Source organism: Octopus bimaculoides, chromosome 2 (genome assembly GCF_001194135.2).
Source record: "Octopus bimaculoides isolate UCB-OBI-ISO-001 chromosome 2, ASM119413v2, whole genome shotgun sequence".
NCBI lineage: Eukaryota > Metazoa > Mollusca > Cephalopoda > Octopoda > Octopodidae > Octopus > Octopus bimaculoides.
In genome coordinates this window covers 65,414,476-65,432,304 of record NC_068982.1, presented here as the reverse complement: position 1 = coordinate 65,432,304, position 17,829 = coordinate 65,414,476, and the positions used below count along the sequence as shown (strand labels likewise).

The 17,829-nt window shown below is 35.5% G+C and overlaps 1 protein-coding gene across 5 annotated transcripts in view; it reads left to right on the top strand.

Moving 5' to 3' along the window:
• The window catches only part of LOC106868681 (tyrosine--tRNA ligase, cytoplasmic), a 79,480-nt gene extending 65,026 nt beyond the window's left edge, over positions 1 to 14,454 (top strand). For all 5 annotated transcript variants that reach the window (XM_014914061.2, XM_014914062.2, XM_052977711.1 and 2 more), the window contains 8 exons: positions 912 to 963; positions 4,625 to 4,810; positions 7,833 to 7,918; positions 9,319 to 9,448; positions 10,201 to 10,277; positions 10,995 to 11,188; positions 12,345 to 12,480; positions 13,404 to 14,454. In XM_014914061.2, coding sequence (XP_014769547.1) covers positions 912 to 963; positions 4,625 to 4,810; positions 7,833 to 7,918; positions 9,319 to 9,448; positions 10,201 to 10,277; positions 10,995 to 11,188; positions 12,345 to 12,480; positions 13,404 to 13,514 — 972 coding nt within the window. In that variant the 3' untranslated portion in view covers positions 13,515 to 14,454. The remainder of the gene's footprint in view (positions 1 to 911; positions 964 to 4,624; positions 4,811 to 7,832; positions 7,919 to 9,318; positions 9,449 to 10,200; positions 10,278 to 10,994; positions 11,189 to 12,344; positions 12,481 to 13,403) is intronic.
• Positions 14,455 to 17,829: the final 3,375 nt, after the last annotated feature.

The following is a 17,829-nucleotide window of genomic DNA, read 5'->3' as shown; positions in this document are numbered from 1 at the left end:
TGTTTCACTTTTGACACGTAATACTGAAATAGTGGAGGAGATATTATGTTGCCGTGTGCTCGAACTCTGCAAGAAGTTAATAATTTTTTTTGACTAAAACACAACTGGAACCCTAAGTAAGGCATGTGTAAAATTTGAATGAAATTGGTTGTGTAGTTCTCGAGTTTTAGGGATTCACACAGACAGACAGACAGACACACATTCTCATTTTTATATATATAGATATCAGGCACTAAGCAAGGTTAATGAACAATGTTTTTTTTTGGCCTATTTTTGAGACATGCATACATGCACGCACACACACACACACACATTGAGAGAGAGAGAGAGAGAGAGGATCCAGTGAGTTGCAAAGCTGTATCAAGCTCCATTGTCAGCTTTGGCATGGTTTCTATGGTTGGATCATCATCATCATCATCATCATCATCGTTTAACGTCCACTTTCCATGCTAGTATGGGTTGGACGATTTGACCCTTCCTAACTCCAAACACATTACAGTATGTACTAGATGCTTTTTCTTTTCTTGCTACAGGCACTAGTGGGGTTGCCAGGTAACTTGCAAGGTGGGAAAAGAGCACGAACAGTAAAAAGTTCTCTCAGCTAAGTTGGGGAGAGGACTATACCAAGTGTCAAAAGATAGAGAGAGACAAGTGTCACTGTCTTGTTGTAGAGAAGATACACCACTACCCTGCATTATATGACGGTGGATAGGAATAGCTAGGAAGAAAATACGATATTACAAAAATATTTTGTCCCTTTCTATTATAAATCAATGTAAAAAAAAAACCTATATAATTACAACACTCAATATCATTAAAAATTTAGTAATTAAATTTGAAATATGAACCTGTTTATATGCTTAAGATTATTGCTGATTATTGACTGGCTTAATTCTTTGTTGTCTTTGCAGTATCTACCACATTTAGGATATGCAAAAAGAATACATTTGATGAATCCCATGAGTAAGTATGTTGGAAGAGCAAGATGCTATTGTCACTTGAAATTTCAGTATATTTGGTTTGAAAGTAATTGAGTTCAAGACTTCACTACATTTAGAGGTGTTCGTTTTTTTTTATGGTTGTGTAAAGAAATTTGCTTCCCAGTCATGGTTTGGGGTTCAGCCCCACTGCATAGCACCTTGGGCAAGTGTCTTCTACTATTGTCTCAAGCCAACCAAAACCTTTGAGTGAATTTGGCACATGAAAACTGAAAGAAATCCATCTTATATTGATATATACTGGGTGGGCCAAAAGTCACATACAGGTGCATCAGCATGGCTGCAGCTCTGAGCACTGCAGCAAAAAGAAAAATTCTCTGGAATTGTCAGAGATCTGCTTCAATTTTTCTAAAATTGAATAAAATAAATAAAATAATTATCATTGCACACATACTTGTACATGATGACAAAAAATGATGATAATGATGATAAAATAGCAAATGTTTTGGTGCGTGACTTTTGGCCCATCCTCTGTGTGTGTGTGTGTGTGTGTGTGTGTATGTATGTATAGGTTTGTGTCTCCTTGTCCAGATATCACATGATAGTTGTAAATGAGTGTCACCATCATACAAGCAATATCCCTTTGTTTCTAATCTATGAAAACCTGTTTGGCCATGGAAAAATATTACTTTCCTTGGAAACAGAAGATTTTAAGATTTTGGGATTCTACTTCATAATTTCTGTTTGCTAAAATCTCTATTGAATTACATTGCCATTTACTTTTTAATCACTACAGCCAGCGAGCTATGAGTATGCTGAAGCTTGCTAAGAAATACAATTTGAAGAATAAGTTAATTGTTTAAGAGATTTTTTTGTAAACTAATGTCACATTGCTGTACTTTAAATTATCATCATTATTATTTCATTTAATTGGCTATAAAAGCTGTACATAGAGGAAGTAGCTGCGGGCTGGACAAGGACACGATGATAATGGAATGAAAGAAATGGTTGGTGGGAGAAGCAAACAACACCCACCGATTGTTGCATTCTCGAAAACATTGTTCTCTTTTGTTTTTTTAAAACAAAACAAAATGAGGTATTAAACCTCTTACCTCAGTTCAATAATAATTGATGTAATTGTCTTTACAAATTGAGGCACTGAGCCTGTTACCAAAGAATACAAACAATATAGACAATGAAAATTGAAGCACTAAGGCCTCTTATCCTTTCTCTCAAACCAGGCCATATGTCTCCTGCAGGCAATCCTGTAGTTCCAGGTCGATGCCCCAAAAGGCAAACCTATACTAGTCCTTCAGAAAGGAGTCCATCACCCTGAACATTTCAATGTCCGTTAGGACCTCCGCAGTTACCTGCGGAGGCCAATCTGGGTCTTCAGTGCAGGGCAGGATCCTCTCTCTCTGGCCCTCTAGCTTTTTTATGAAGCTCTGTATCGCCCCTCCCTTATGAAAGAAGATCACAAAATCATCCATCATCGCACTGGGAGGGGCCACAGTTTCCTCTGTCGGTGGCACAATTTCCACCAATGAGGTTTCAGGACATGCCGGCAGTGTACTACTAATCGCCAGCAATGTCCCATTCTTTGTTTTTTCTTTTTTTTTCCTTGTGCTACAGGAGGGTGTGGTACCTCCGCTTTATCCGGAGGATCTTCCCTCCCTCCTGCAGCTTTAGGGTCCTTTTTTTTTTTTTCCTTTTTTCAAGGAGGTCTCCACCTCCTCGACTGCCTCCATCTCCTTTTCCAAAGGAGGAGCGGGGAGGCACTACTTTTATTAACTGCTCCAGGACCCTACTTTGGTCCTGGGGACAGTTCTTCTTAATATGGCCCGGTTCCAGGCACAGGTGACACTTGGTGGGGGTGTCCCTCAAGTATCACTAAGTACCTGCATCCGGCCATTTTCAAAAAATCTGGGAATACCAGATCTTTAGCAGCCAATTGGATCCATAGGGTCAAAACAGCTTTTGACCCCACCCAATCGGCCGCTGGCAACAATTTCACATTTAGCAGCCAGGCCCCAGTGAATAGTATCCTCTATCCATTCCGGTTCAATGCCCAGTGGCAGCCCACAGACCCAAGTTCTTGTTAATTTCTTCCCACATAATGTGGGAAGAAACAGAATCTTTGCCCTTCCGATGATGTTGTTGTTGTTATTATTATTATTATTGTTCAGGTCACTGCTTGGAATCGAACTTGGAATCTTGGGGTTATTAGCCCGTGCTCTTAACCACAACGCCATATGCCTGTAGGTATATGGCGTTGCAGGTAAGAGCACGGGCTACTAACCCCAAGATTCCGAGTTCGATTCCAAGCAGTGACCTGAACAATAATAATAACAACAACAACAACATCGAAAAATACCTTAGGAATGAGAACCCAGGTTCAAAATTTCCCCAAGACACCTGAAGAAGGCTGGAGGGTACATCAGCCAAAACGTGTTAACAAACAAGATGAGGACAAATATCCTGCGAATGTAAATAATGTACACGGCCATATCTGTGCATATCTATAAAATGACATAATAGTATAGTTCTTGATTTAGAATTGTGTTTTATGGTCTTTCTTTCTTTCTTAGCTTGAATTGAATGGCTTTATAATGAATTCATGAAGATTATTAAAAGTAAGATTCTCAAAACTAGATTGCCTTGATGATAACACATCTATATATATGTAATCACTTGTGTTTAATTCACTAGACAGAAGCATGTAGAGCAGTGAATGTTCTTTAGCCAACAGCATTCTGCTACATTTATATTTATATTTGAAGTGATGACTGATATCTTAGCTATTTGGTTTTTTAATTAATTTGTGACAATTTAATGTATGCAGCAATAGATCCTACTACTTTATGTGGGAGATTTAGAAAAAATGGTTTTAATTACTTTCTATTACTGAAATTGTAGTTGTAAGTAATAATTGAAAAGTGAATATTTTAATTGGATATTATTATAGTTCTAACACACTTATTGCATTGATCCAAGAAATACTAATTACTTAAAATTCCATCTGTAGTTAAGGAGAAATAATCATTAAGATAATCAATTTGGTTCAAGAATGGCAGGGGAAACAATCCCCAATTTTTTTTTTTTATAAAACTACAATGTGGTTAATATAGTGAATGAGTCTGATCTTGGCATATTTCAGGCTTATTGGACCTCTTCAGTGAAACGGAGTCTGTGAAATAAACATGATTCAAGATATATGTGTGTGTGTGTGTGTGTGTGTGTGTGCGCGCGTGCGTGCAGACATGGCTGTGTGGTTGACAAGTTTGCTTCCCAACCATGTTGTGTTGGATTCTTTTTCACTGCATAGCACCTTGGGCAAGTGTCTTTTGCTATAGCCCTAGGCTGCCCAAAGCATTATGAGTGGATTTGTTAAACAGAAACTGGAAGAAGCCTTTTGAATATATATATATAAATGGGGACATTGCTGTCATTTGCCTTGTCAACAAATCTACCTCTGACTTTGCACCTTTAAAGATATGTAAAATAAGAGAACCATCCCTTACTGAAAAAGCAGATAAGGATTGGCAACAGGAAAGGCATATGTCTGTAAAAGAATGTCTCAGTAATATTCTGGCCTGACCCATGTTAGCATATAAAAGTCAAATTTAGAACTACTGAATAGTTTTGTTAAAAGTTTAAATTGGTTTGATACTTGGTGTATTTCACAGTTCCTGGATTGACTGGTAGCAAAATGAGTTCATCAGAAGAAGACTCCAAAATTGATCTCATTGATTCTGCTGCTCAACTTAAGAAGAAGTTAAAACGGGCTTTTTGTGAACCTGGAAATATTAAAGACAATGGACTTTTATCATTTTGTAAACATGTACTGTTCCAGTTGCCTGCTGTAAAAGATGGTAAGTTTATTATTGTAGTTTAATGGGTTTTATAACTTAAGTGAAAACCACAAAAAAAGACATGGGTGAGAAGTGAGAGAGGTAAAGTCAGATCTTAAAATGTTGGACCTTACAGAAGAAATTATGCTGTACTAGAAGTAATCAGTGGTTTGCTATACTACAAAACCATCCACCTCATAGCAGTTTAGGAAAAAACGGATCTTAGAATATTGTTAATGATGATGATATTAATTTTTTTTTATCACTCCATTATCAAAGACTATGTTGAGTTACTATCTATTCAATGTAAGTTTGTTTAACAGTGTCCCTTCAACACAGTCATATCCACATTACTATTCTTTCACCTGTTTTTTTCTGCAAGTGACTATGCTTGACACACAGAAAAGGAGTAGGCAGGAACTCTATACTGTGTACGCAATGTAAACTATGGGTACAAAAGCATTACAGTGGGATCACAACAAGTTGGAAGAGGTCTTCATATGTAGTTGATGTACAAGAGTAGTTAGCAGTAAAAGTACATGGAAAATATATTCTTTCAATAGCTGGGAGGGCTCTTTAGAAGTAGTTAATAGCTTCAGTTTCCTGCATGCAGTTGAGATGGGATTTGTTTGAAAGCATAGCAGTCAGGGTAAGAATGGAGGGGGAAAAAGTTAAGAAAGCTATTACCTCTGCTGGTAACAAAAGTATTCTGTCTCCAGTTAAAGACAGTTGAAGATGTTTGTATACAAAATAGAAATGTTACATGGGAGTGAAACATGAGCATTGAATGTGGAGATTGTGCAAAAGTGGACAGAAATGATGGTATCGTGCTCTGATGAATGTATAATGTTTGTGTACATCAGTGGTGGAACATAAATGAACTGAGCAATAAAGTAAGTGTAAGAAGAATCAGATATAGTATTCAAGGGAAACATCTGAGCTGGTATGGCCATGTGGTGTAGGTGGGTAAACAATTAAAGATTAAAAATTAGAGTAAGAAAGAGCCAAGTGGAAGGAACTTACAGAATATGATCTCAGGATGCTGACATGCTTGTTATTTAATAAGTGGCTAGACACTGTTTTGGATAAAACTTGTCCAACATATGCAAGCATGAAAAAGAGAGAGATGTGAAATGGTGTTGGTAATTGCAATCATTGTAAGTCGAACAGTTAACAGCCAATTCATACTTGAGACAAAAACTACTCAGTACAGAGAGATAACAGGGTGACACTATTGTAGGATGGTGAGAGGGGTGCTATGCTAAGAGAAGTAAAGCTGAGCTAGGAGGAAAGAATGAACAGGTAGAAGGTGGTGATATTTGGTGGGGTGAGGGATTTATTAATAGGGGAACCAAAGGCTAAGACTGAAAGATGGTAGAATTGAGCAGTGAAGAGAAAACTGTGGAGAACTGACAAAATGAAAAATATTAAAATCTTTCTTAAAAATTAGAAAATAAAATTAAAATGAAAAGATGACAAGACGCTGAGATATTAATATAAATATATTATGTGAACAGTGAGGTCTTTGGAAATCCTTGTTTGAAAAAACCCAGAAAGTTTTTTTTTTTCTCGAATTTTCGAAGTTCAAAAGTTTAAAAGGTCTAGTAGTTTTTGAGGGATAGACAGATAGACAGATCAGAAGTAAAAAGGTTTAGTGGTTTTTGAGAGGTAGATAGATAGATAGATGGACAGAAACATAGCGGGAACCTACTGGTGGTGTGGTGTGTGTATAGTCTTGTTGCTAGTTTTAGGGGTAGTGGGTTAAGTTAGTGCTTTTGGATCTATAATCCTTTATCAGACTTTACACTTTACATGTTTATTACTGCTAGTGTTGGTTAGAGATTCCAGAGGCAGTAAATGAATTTCCAACCATCAAGCTCATTCCGGTGGTTGAGGCTGGGTGCCTTCTTCCTGATGAAATGTGCCTCTTTTATTTGAAAGTTCCCCTGGTCAGTATCTAGGTTGAGAATTCCCCATCGCAGTGTTGGTGGTGCTAGAATACGATGCTAGGTGTTGTGGCCTTGTGAGGATGTCCTTTCACTCTGACATAAAGCTGTCATGTAGTCAATCCAATATATTTATCCCCACAAGTACAGGTCATTTCGTATATTACATTCATTTGAAAACAGCCTGGTCTTGTCTGTTGGTTGTTTGGCTTTGATGGGGCATAGGTTCAGACAGCATGTATTTTGTTTGATGATGATGTGGGTGAGATAGTGTCTGAGGGTGTGGCCTCACTTTGTGATTCTGACTACTCGATCTTTACCAATTTGTGGTCACTGATTACACAAATCATACCCATTTTTCAAAGTTAGCTAAAGTTTTTGAGTTAGAGAGTTGTGCTCCTTATCAGTTTTTCTCATTAAAGATATCACTAAACAATTCTTCAATAAAATTAAACTGTTTGCTGTGCTTTTATAGGTTTTGTGTGAACTTTTATAGATTTTTGTTTACTAATTATAAAAATATTAATAATTTTCAATACTAATGTTTTAGAGATGAAGGGTTTTGTCCGATTTGAATTTCTTCAAAATTTTAAGAAAGAGTATTGAACACAAATAATATCATGTGCCAGTGATATGTTAAAGGCACCTGTGCCAGTAACATGTTACAGGTACCAAAAACACTCAGTGGAGTGGTTGGCATTAGGAAGGGCATCCAGCCATAGCTTTCTGGCTTACCAGTTCCAGTCAAACCATCTAACCCAAAGCTATGAAATAATGCACGATTAATTCAAAACAATGTAATCTGAATGCTTTCTCAGCTGATATGTGTTCTGTCTTACATGTAGCTTAACATTGCATAACCAATGGATTGTGTTTGATACATTCTCTCCAACTTAAAATCTTTGACATTCGGTGCCAATGTCTCACTCTATGATATACCATCACACTTCCTACAAATACTTCATTGCGGCTTGTCTTTTTCATGAAGTGATAAATCTTTTGTGTCAATAAAGATAACAGCTCCTTAAGCACATTTGATGTTTTTACTTTGATAAAACTTTATACAATTAACATTTAAACATTATTTTCTCCAACAGGGTTTACTGTTTCCAGAAAAGAAGAAAATGGTGGGAATGCTGTATATAAAAATTATGATGAACTGGAATCTGCTTTTGCTAAAGAGGTTTGTAAAAGAAATAGATTCTAGTCACACACACACATACAAATTTGGGAGAGTGAAAGAAGAGGAAATGAAACAGGTGTAAGGGTATGATTAAGAGTTTTAGTAATAAATGGAATTGGTAGTATATGGTCTTGAACATATAAGTAGTGTCAAGGTACTTTGGACTAAATAATAATAATAATGCCAATATCATCATCATCATCATTATCATTTAACATCTGTTGTTCAAGGGTTGGATGGTTTGACTTGCATCATTAGAGTGGTTGGTGTTAGGAAGGGCATCCAGCCATAGAAACAGATGACAAATTAGACTACTTGGTTCCAGTCTGATTTGGCATGGTTTCTATGGCTGGATGCCCTTCCTAATGCCAACCACTCCGAGAGTGTAATGGGTGCTTTTACATGCTACTGACATGGGTGCCAGTTGCGTGACACCAGTATCTGCCATGATTACAAAGAGAGAACCAGAATAAAAGGGTAATAGAAGGTAGAGAGTATGGTAAGAGAAACAGTGATAGTGGAAAGTTGGTGATAGAAGGAGTAATGGAAGAGAGACAGTGGTGGGCTGTTATATGTTGAGCATTTGTAAGGAGATTGAATAGAAAAATATTGTGGTAGAGGAAAAAAGAGAGAGAGATAGGGAGAGTGATAAAAAGGAGACTGATGGGAGAAAGAAAGAGATGTCTGTCAACAATGAGTAAAAGGAATAAGTAATGTGGGAGATAGTATGATGGTAATAGTGGAGATAGGTGCTGATATGAAACAAAGTGGAAGACATCAAAAACGAATCTTTTACATAAAAAAATTAGGAAGTTGAATTTATTGCAGTTATTTTATTCTTGGTTTCTAGGCGTCTTATAACAAACAAAATATTACTTCATTTTGTACTAAAAAAAATTATAAATTGTCAATTTTAGAGTAGCAGATAAGAGATACTGTGTCACCATATTTGTTGTGTATTTGTATAGTATTTTTACACTTACAATTGTTGCATAGATATGTTCCTGTTTCTCAGTCATAGTTTATTTCATGAGTCAAAGAAAAAAGGCTCAATATCAGATGTTATGTGGTGTTTTTATTTTGAAAATATTGTCTAGCAAGTTATGAAGTAATCATTGCTAGAGATGGTGCCTCAAAAAAAAAAAAAGTACCCAGTGCACTCTAAATAGGAGTTAGCATTAGGAAGGGCATTCCAGCTGTAGAAACCCTGCTAGTAGACATTGGTGCATGATGCTGTCCTCTAATTCATTAGACTCCTTTAAACCATCCAGCCCATGCTAGCATGAAAGCCAGACATTAAATGATGATAAAAGATATATATATATATTTTAAATATGAAAAATAACTTCATTAACAATTCAGTCATTAATGTCATTAATAACTTACCTTTGTTTACATAGGAACTCCACCCTGGCGATTTCAAAACTGCCGTTGAATTTTACATTAATGAATTGTTAGAGCCCATCCGCAAGGAATTTGAAACTCCAGAAATGAAGGCATTAACAAAAGCAGCTTATTCACCCGCTCAAAGTAAGTTTCTTCAAAACATTATTATTTGGAAAACAATATTATTATAAGCAAAGTAGCAAGTTGTAAAATCTCAAGAAGATATCAGAGTTGTAATTATACTAATCAGTAAAGTTAATAACCACATCAAAGTGGCTGTTCCATGTTACTAATAGTTTAACCCCAAGCAGATCTTCTGCTAGCTGGTTATTGGTTCAGCCTGCCACTCTGTACATACATTTATATTGCTAGCAGGGGAGCGAACCCCTACCATCCTCTAGCAGAAAACTCCATCCACTATCCATTTCTATGCCTACTACTCCTAGAGAGTTTAAGTAGAGTTCTCAGGCATCTCCTCCATTGGGTCCTATCGGAAGCAACAGTCATTACACTTTCCAGTTGGATTTCCCAGTGTGACCAACTGAGACTATGTATTATTATCCAATCATCTTGTTCTTGGTGTATCCCTATAGCTGTCAGTTGGTTCAACTTGAAGGATCGATCTTGCAATTCTTTTCTGTGACATTCTAATCAGAAATATGGTAATGAAAAAGTTAATAACCAGTCGATTTCCTAATTTTCTTGTGTTCCAACTATTTCATTTAAGTGATCATCACCATCAATCATCTAAACATATTTAGACATCAATTTCTCTTGAATTTTAAAAATAATATTGAAGCTAAACTCCTTTTACTTATTTGTATATTTTATCATTTTGATGAATATTCTTATTTTATATAAATTCTCAAAACATTTTTGTTACCATTTGTTAATAGAAGCTCCTGCCAAAGAAGATGAAGTCACACCATCACGCCTTGATTTCAGAGTGGGGCGAATATTATCTGTGGAAAAGGTAGACTATATAACAGCTGTTTATTACACTGAAGTTTATTATTTCTTGATATACACTTAAAAGCAAAATTATAAATTCATATTTTATTATTTTTCTCTCTCCTTTTTTTTTTTATTATTGTGGCTATTGCTTATATGAATTGCTATACATTCCAATTACTAGTTTCATGTGAGAGACTTAGCATTTCTGTATTGTGTTGTAGACTTGTTTGGGGATCAAATCAGTCACTCACTCTATAAGTTATTGCTCACAGAATGAGTGATCAAAGAGAGAATCTCCAAATCTTTCTCAAGCTACACTGTACAATCATAAAAGATAAATACATTGTGGGAATCAATTTTGTAAAAAATATGCTTGAAAGGAAGACAAGATGGCTGCTTTATCTAATCAATGTCTAAGAAGAGTCATGGAAAGGGCTGTTTTTGTATTGCTCTTTAAATTATATCTAAAAAAAATTGTACTTAAAAAATGTTCTATAGTTATTCAAGGGAGATCCCTAAGAGGACTTTACCATTGCTTTTTAAGGAATATAGCTTCACACTGCACACTAATTCAAGTATTTCAGTTGAATGCATCCATTAACTAGTTGATGAATACACTCCATCTTTCAACTGGATTTGGAAAGCTTCCAAAATTGAATTTAAAATGAAATAAAAACGAAAATAAATTTTCTTTTGTTTCTAAAATAAAAATAACTGTTTTACATTTATTTTCTAGCATCCGGATGCTGATAGTCTGTACATTGAGAAAGTTGATTTGGGAGAAGACACTCCTAGAACTGTGGTCAGTGGTTTGGCTGGTCTTATACCTATGGAAGAGTTAAACAATAAATTAGGAGTATTTTTGTGTAATTTGAAATCCCAAAAGATGCGAGGAATTGAATCTCAAGCTATGCTTATGTGTGCTTCTAAGTAAGTTTGAATACCTTGTCGTCATTACTCCTCACTATTTTTGTTTGTTTTATTTCTGTTTTATATTTATATTGTATTGAAACTTCATGGAGGCGCAATGGCCCAGTGGTTAGGGCAGCGGACTCGCAGTTTCGATTCCCAGACCGGGCATTGTGAGTGTTTATTGAGCGAAAACACCTAAAGCTCCACGAGGCTCCAGCAGGGGATGGTGGCAAACCCTGCTGTACTCTTTCGCCACAACTTTCTCTCACTTTTACTTCCTGTTTCTGTTGTGCCTGAATTCATCAGTGCCAACCTTGTCACATTGTGTCACCCTGAATATCCCCGAGAACTACATTAAGGGTACACGTATCTGTGGAGTGCTCAGCCACTTGCACGTTAATTTCATGAGCAGGCTGTTCCGTTGATCGGATCAACTGGAACCCTTGACATCGTAAGCGACGGAGTGCCAACAACAACAACATTGAAACTTCATTGAGAGGATCAAATATCATTTTAACATACACTTTCCATGCTTGTGTAGATCATATGGGATTTACCAAAGCAGATTTTCTATGACCAGATGCCCTTCCTGTCACCAACTCTCACCTGTTTCCCAGCAAAGCTATGGCCAGACATATTGCTGAATATAAGAAATAAATGATACTGTTTGTATGACAGTGACACTCATTTACAACTAACATGCCATATCAAGATAAGGAGACACAAGCATAAACACACTTACAGATATATACATATACACACACATATATAGTCAACAGGCTTCTTTCAGTTTCCATCTACCAAATCCAGTCACAAAGTTTTAATTGGCTATAGATTTACTATTGAAGATAGTTGCCCAAGGTACCATGCAGTAGGACTGAACCTGGAGCCATGTAATTTGGAAGCAGACTTCTTAACCACGCAGCCAATAGTAGATTATAAAAATTTATTAAATAAAAACTGCTATAATTTACTCTGTTTTATAAACACACCTAGTTTATTCCTATTTGGTTGTTTAGATTAACCCATTCTTGTTTCATTTCTATACATTTGCATTCTAATATAACATTCATGACATTAGAAGGAAGAAATTTTCAAAATATTTGAATATTTTCAAATTGACTTTGAAGTAATATAGAAAAAAAATTTTCATATGCTCATGTTGGTTTTACAGGAATGAGCCACGGCAGGTTGAAATGCTTGACCCACCTGAAGGCTCATCTGAGGGTGAAGTTATTTTTATTGAAGGTCACAACGGAACACCAGATAAAGAATTGAAACCAAAAAAGAAAATTTGGGAGAAATTGCAGGTAAGTGAATCACTGCTGTTTTCACTAACATTGCTTCCCCTGCCATAATGTCATTGCTACTGCCATTCACCCTCTTCATTCCAAGCTGGGTGAAAGATCTCCCTAAAACACAACTCTCCATCTTTAAAGAATGAATGATGATGATCATCATCATTATCTTTTTAATGTCCACTATCCCATGTTCACATCATCAGTCAGATCGAATGTTTTGGAGGCAGGTTTTCTTACAGCCAGATGCCCTTCCTCCTTCTTGTTGCCAACCCTCACCTGTTTCCAAGTAAAGTAATATTTCCCCATGGCCAGACATATTTACATGGAAGATTGGAAATGAAAGACACTGCTTGTTTGGCAGTGATGCTTGTTAACAACCATCACATGATGTCAAGACTAGAAGTTAAAATATGCATGTGTGCATGCATGCACGCACACATACATATACACACATATATGCGATGGACATCTTTTAGTTTCTCTCAACCAAATCCACTCACAAGGCATTGGTTGACTTGAGGCTATAAAAGATGCTTGCCCCAAAGCGTCATGCAGTAGGACTGAACCTGAAACATTGTAGTTGGGAAACAAACTTCTTAATGAGACAAAATTATTACAATATTAAAAACTGTATTTTTACTTTTATCTTTTAATCAGAAGAGATGGCATGACCTTTTATAGGGCCTCCAAGACTAATGGAAGAGAGGGTGGGAGCTAGGGAAAGAAGATATCTTCAGCCTGTGTATTGTCAAAACATCAATGATGTGTGAAATGAGAGTAACAACTATTTTTAGTTAGACATAACATTAAAACAAAAAATAAAAATAAAAACTAGTCATAAGATTTAAATTAGTGACATTTGGATTAAATATCAAGAACATTAATCTTTCAACATTCATTTATTTAATAATTTCCTGTATATTTTTTTCCAGCCTGAATTTCTGGTCAATACATCTGGCATTGCTGAATGGAATGGGTACCAAATGAGAAGTAAACTTGGATTAGTGAAGAGTTCCTCACTAAGAAATGTTCCTATTAAATAAGCAGTTTATTACAATCTTTGGAAGTTTGATCAAAAGATAATGTCGACCATTACCCCTTCCTAAGTAAACTACTATCAACATTCTTTTAGATGATTCACAAAGTTTATAAATCCATTTTAAATAATATCATAACTTACATTTAATGTTATATTTGTATAACTGAAATTATGTAAAATATAAATAATATTTATAAGATTACTAACAACAAACCAATAATAATAACAATAATAATTACAGCATAGAAGACACATATTGGCCATTCAAAAACACAAAGATTGTAACTTCACTTAAATATTTATTATTGGATGTCAAAGTCTTTGTATCATCAACTGTGACTTGGTCACTGATGCGATTCTGCAGCATCTCATTTAAAGCAAGTTTGTTGGTCGGTGACCAGGTCGCAGTTAGTGCTACAATAATTTTGACACCAAATAAATGTTTAAGTGAATTTTAGCAGATTTTTTTTTCTGTGTTTTTGAATGCCTAGTATATGCCTTCCACACTAATTGCTTTCATTTCAACACAGGGTTTTGGATCAAATCACTTGCCTTGGAAGTACATCTCTGAAATGATAATAATAATAATAATAATAATAATAATAAAGATTTCTTTTAATGATGATAAGATCTTTGAGCCACTTAATATAATTTTATATTGTATTTTCTTCTAGATTAAAGTAATATTGAATTTTAACATTGGCTTAAGATTACATATTTTGTTAGGAACACAAGTTGCTAAATTCAACCTCAGTATATGACTGGTGTTTTATTTCATCAACTTAAAATGATGAAAATCAAAGTTGACAAATTAGTATTGCATAATAAAACAGCTAATAATATAGTAAATAATGAATATAAGTTATATTTACTTGAAGTTACCATCATGCCTTTTTGCTTTCCAAGAACATTATCTTTGAAATTAAATTAATATTAACATTTAACCAATTGTTTTGGATTTCATTTGATTGCTTTTATTTATTATTTAAAAATTTTTAAAATTTATTTTTACTTTTGACATAGTCAGATAGAGGAAATCCTGAGGAATTGTTAATGATAATGAGCTTATTGTATACAGTACTCAGGTGCACTATAATTTGTTTGAAAAAGTCTAAAAGAAGGGATAGAAAGCAGACATATAGGTCATGTAATGACACAGCAATTAAGGCTAGAGGTACATGAATAGTACACAGAATTAAATACAGAAAAGTAAGCATTAAAAGAGTCATAAAGAGGAAATGGTGCATAAGCACATCAAGATTTGTAGTTTTGGTGAGTTTCAGGAAGCATGAATGTTCCTTATTCAAAACCTAAAATGGTCTTCATGGAGACAAATTTCTCAGTAAAACTAAATGTATACAGATATGACACAATCATCATTATCATTTTGTCTGCTTTTCCATGTTAGCATGGGTTGGACAGGTTGTCACTGTCAGTGTTATTTCTTATTTGTAGTGCCCACATAGATGGGTCAAAGACCATATCTCACAAATTCTATTTTTGGTATGGTTTCTACAACTGGATCCTCTTTCTTTTGTCAGCCACTTTAAAGAGTGTACTAGGTTCATACTTGCACTACGGAGGGAATATTACACAAACGTAATTAGTAAGGAAACCCAATTACAGTTGTTAGTAATGAGATTAAATAAAAACAACAGTGGGATATGGGAAGGGAGAATGACAAATGGAAAACAGTGATAGAAGAGGGAGTATTGGAAGTGAGTGAGAGTGATGAACATTGACAATGTGAGGCAAGAATCAGTGATGGATAGCATGCAGATGGGTGATGGATATCAATAACGAGTAGTAGGGAATGTTGTATTGTGAGAGAAAGTGATGACAGTGATAAAGAAGGGTGATGGTAAGAAGCAATTGACAATGAGGAGATCCAGTGTGATGCATCTCTTGTTACATAGGCAGTGTGATGGGAGAAGTGCACTAATAGGAGAGGGAGACCTAAATGTGAATGTTATATATCCCAATCTTCATAACTTTTTAGGTTCATTTTTCCATGATTGTGAAAGCATGTGACCTTAGGGTGTTGCACTCATGATCACAGGAGAATCCAACAGGAAAGGAAGATAGAGGGAAAAAATTGCCAACGATTCTTGGACCTGAATGGTGTATTGTGTTCTTGAGCAAAATACTTCATTTCATATTGTTCCAGTCCACACAGCTGTAAACAAGTAACAGACTGGTTTCCATTTATGAAGAATGTTGTAATCTCAGTGACTGCTACCCCATAGAAACTATGCAATTGGTCCTATGAGTCCTAGGACTTGAGACACTACTTACTTTTTCCATCCTACTTGAGTTGGATAAGTTTTCTAATCACATATCATAGCCTTTGGTGTTTGTTTTGTGAGGTTCAGTCTCTTGAAATTAGTTTTCACCCACAGGTTCCATCCATTTAGAATGCTCAGTAGTTATACAACTGTTATCTCGTCTTCCTCCTAAATTATTAATTTTTCTCTGATTATATCCAATATATTCAGCACTAATATTAAAAATTTCATCTTCCACCGATATAGGGTCCTGCCCAAAGCATCATTTCTACTCTTTTTAATTAAATGGAATAGAAATTAATTCCATTTTGCAAGTTTTGTATTTATTGTCAATACATAAGACAGTGAGCTGGCAGAATTGCTAGCATGCTGGGCAAAATGCTTAGTAGCATTTTGTCCATCTTTACATTCTGAGTTCAACTTTGCCTTTTATCTTTTCAGAGTCAATAAAATAAGTACCAGTACGACCTGGGGTCAATATAATCGACTAGTTCCCTCTCCTAAAATTTCAGGCCTCGTGCTTTTAGTAGAAAGGATTATTTATTTGTCAATACAAACCATCAGTTTTCACAGATTTTCCTGTTACACTAACTCCAGCCTCTACAATATTCATGTCTTTCTGTCATGTAGCATCATACTTCTAGCATGTTTCATATTTAACCTCTACATGGAGGAAAACACCCTCTTCGTGTTTATACCAATAACCACAATAGCTCTCTGAATAGCTATTCCTTCCTTACTTCTAGCTACTATACATTACTTCAGATAATGTTACCCAGGTAACACAAACTATCTGAAAATTCATGTAAACCATCTGAGCAGTTCAGTTAATTTCATTTCATGGTTACTCATGTTTTTAACTACTAAACATTTGGTGCATCTAAAGTTCTGGTTCCTTATTAATTCACTAAAAATCCTATTGAATCTTAACTTGAGAATTGCAACAATACCACGTAAGTACTGTTTACATTAGACTGGACAGCATTATCCAAATGAATGATTTGAGTATTCTAAAACAGATACTATTTGGTGTGACTGTATGTGGAAGGCATCCTTAGTATAAACTAAAACTGTGATTTAAGAACTGTATAAAGTGGTCTTGGAAGACAAACGTTTCAAATAAGTTGAAGTCAACTTAGAAATAAACACTTTTGCTCATTACTAGTGGAGAAAAAGAATAAAGGCTAATACAGATGTTTTTGGAAAAAATATGCATTTCCCATGCAAGATTTAAATGAGTTGCACAAACTGGATAGGATAAATTTGGTCTGCAATATGTCTTCACTAGTCACCAACAAAGTCACCAGAATAGACAACATAGGAAGGAGTGAAAATCTAAAGGTAGCTTAAAAGTATATAATATTATACATTGGAATATACTAAAGCAAAAATACAGCACTATACACTGGAATATACCATTGCATACTCATGTGCTTATACACAGATTTGTTTGTAATGTTTACAAGAAAAACATTTAGGAGCTTAGCAGGCTTAAAGAGCCACTATCAGAGGAACAATTTCTTTTAATAGTCAGTGAAAGTCTTCCTTGGACACACATGGATACTCTGCTTTTTACACATTTGCATTAGTTTAACGCCTGCATACAAATTACACATAGAGTAATACCGACTTTAAAGCCAAATAATTTTAGAACCAGAAATGCTACAGATGAGGAAAACTAACAGAAAAATCCAGCTATGTTTCACTGGTCCATTTAGGTGTATGCTACAAGTTCCAGTCGTACAGTGGCTGAGATTTCATGAATTATTGCCAGCTCTCAGACAGTGCAAAATCTCTAAAGGGGATCTCACGAAAAAGCAGAATTCAAAGGCACTCAACTGATTGGCATAAAATCATTTACAGACATGGCCTCTGGCCCACAGACGTGCTGTCTCCTGTTTTTTACTTTTTTCCACTGCTGCTATAACAGCCTCTGCACTATGGAGTTGGCTAGTGTCATGCTATCTCTAACTCAAACATTCCTGACTTACTCAGCCCACCCCATCATCTTCCATGTTGTGTCCAATCTTCTAG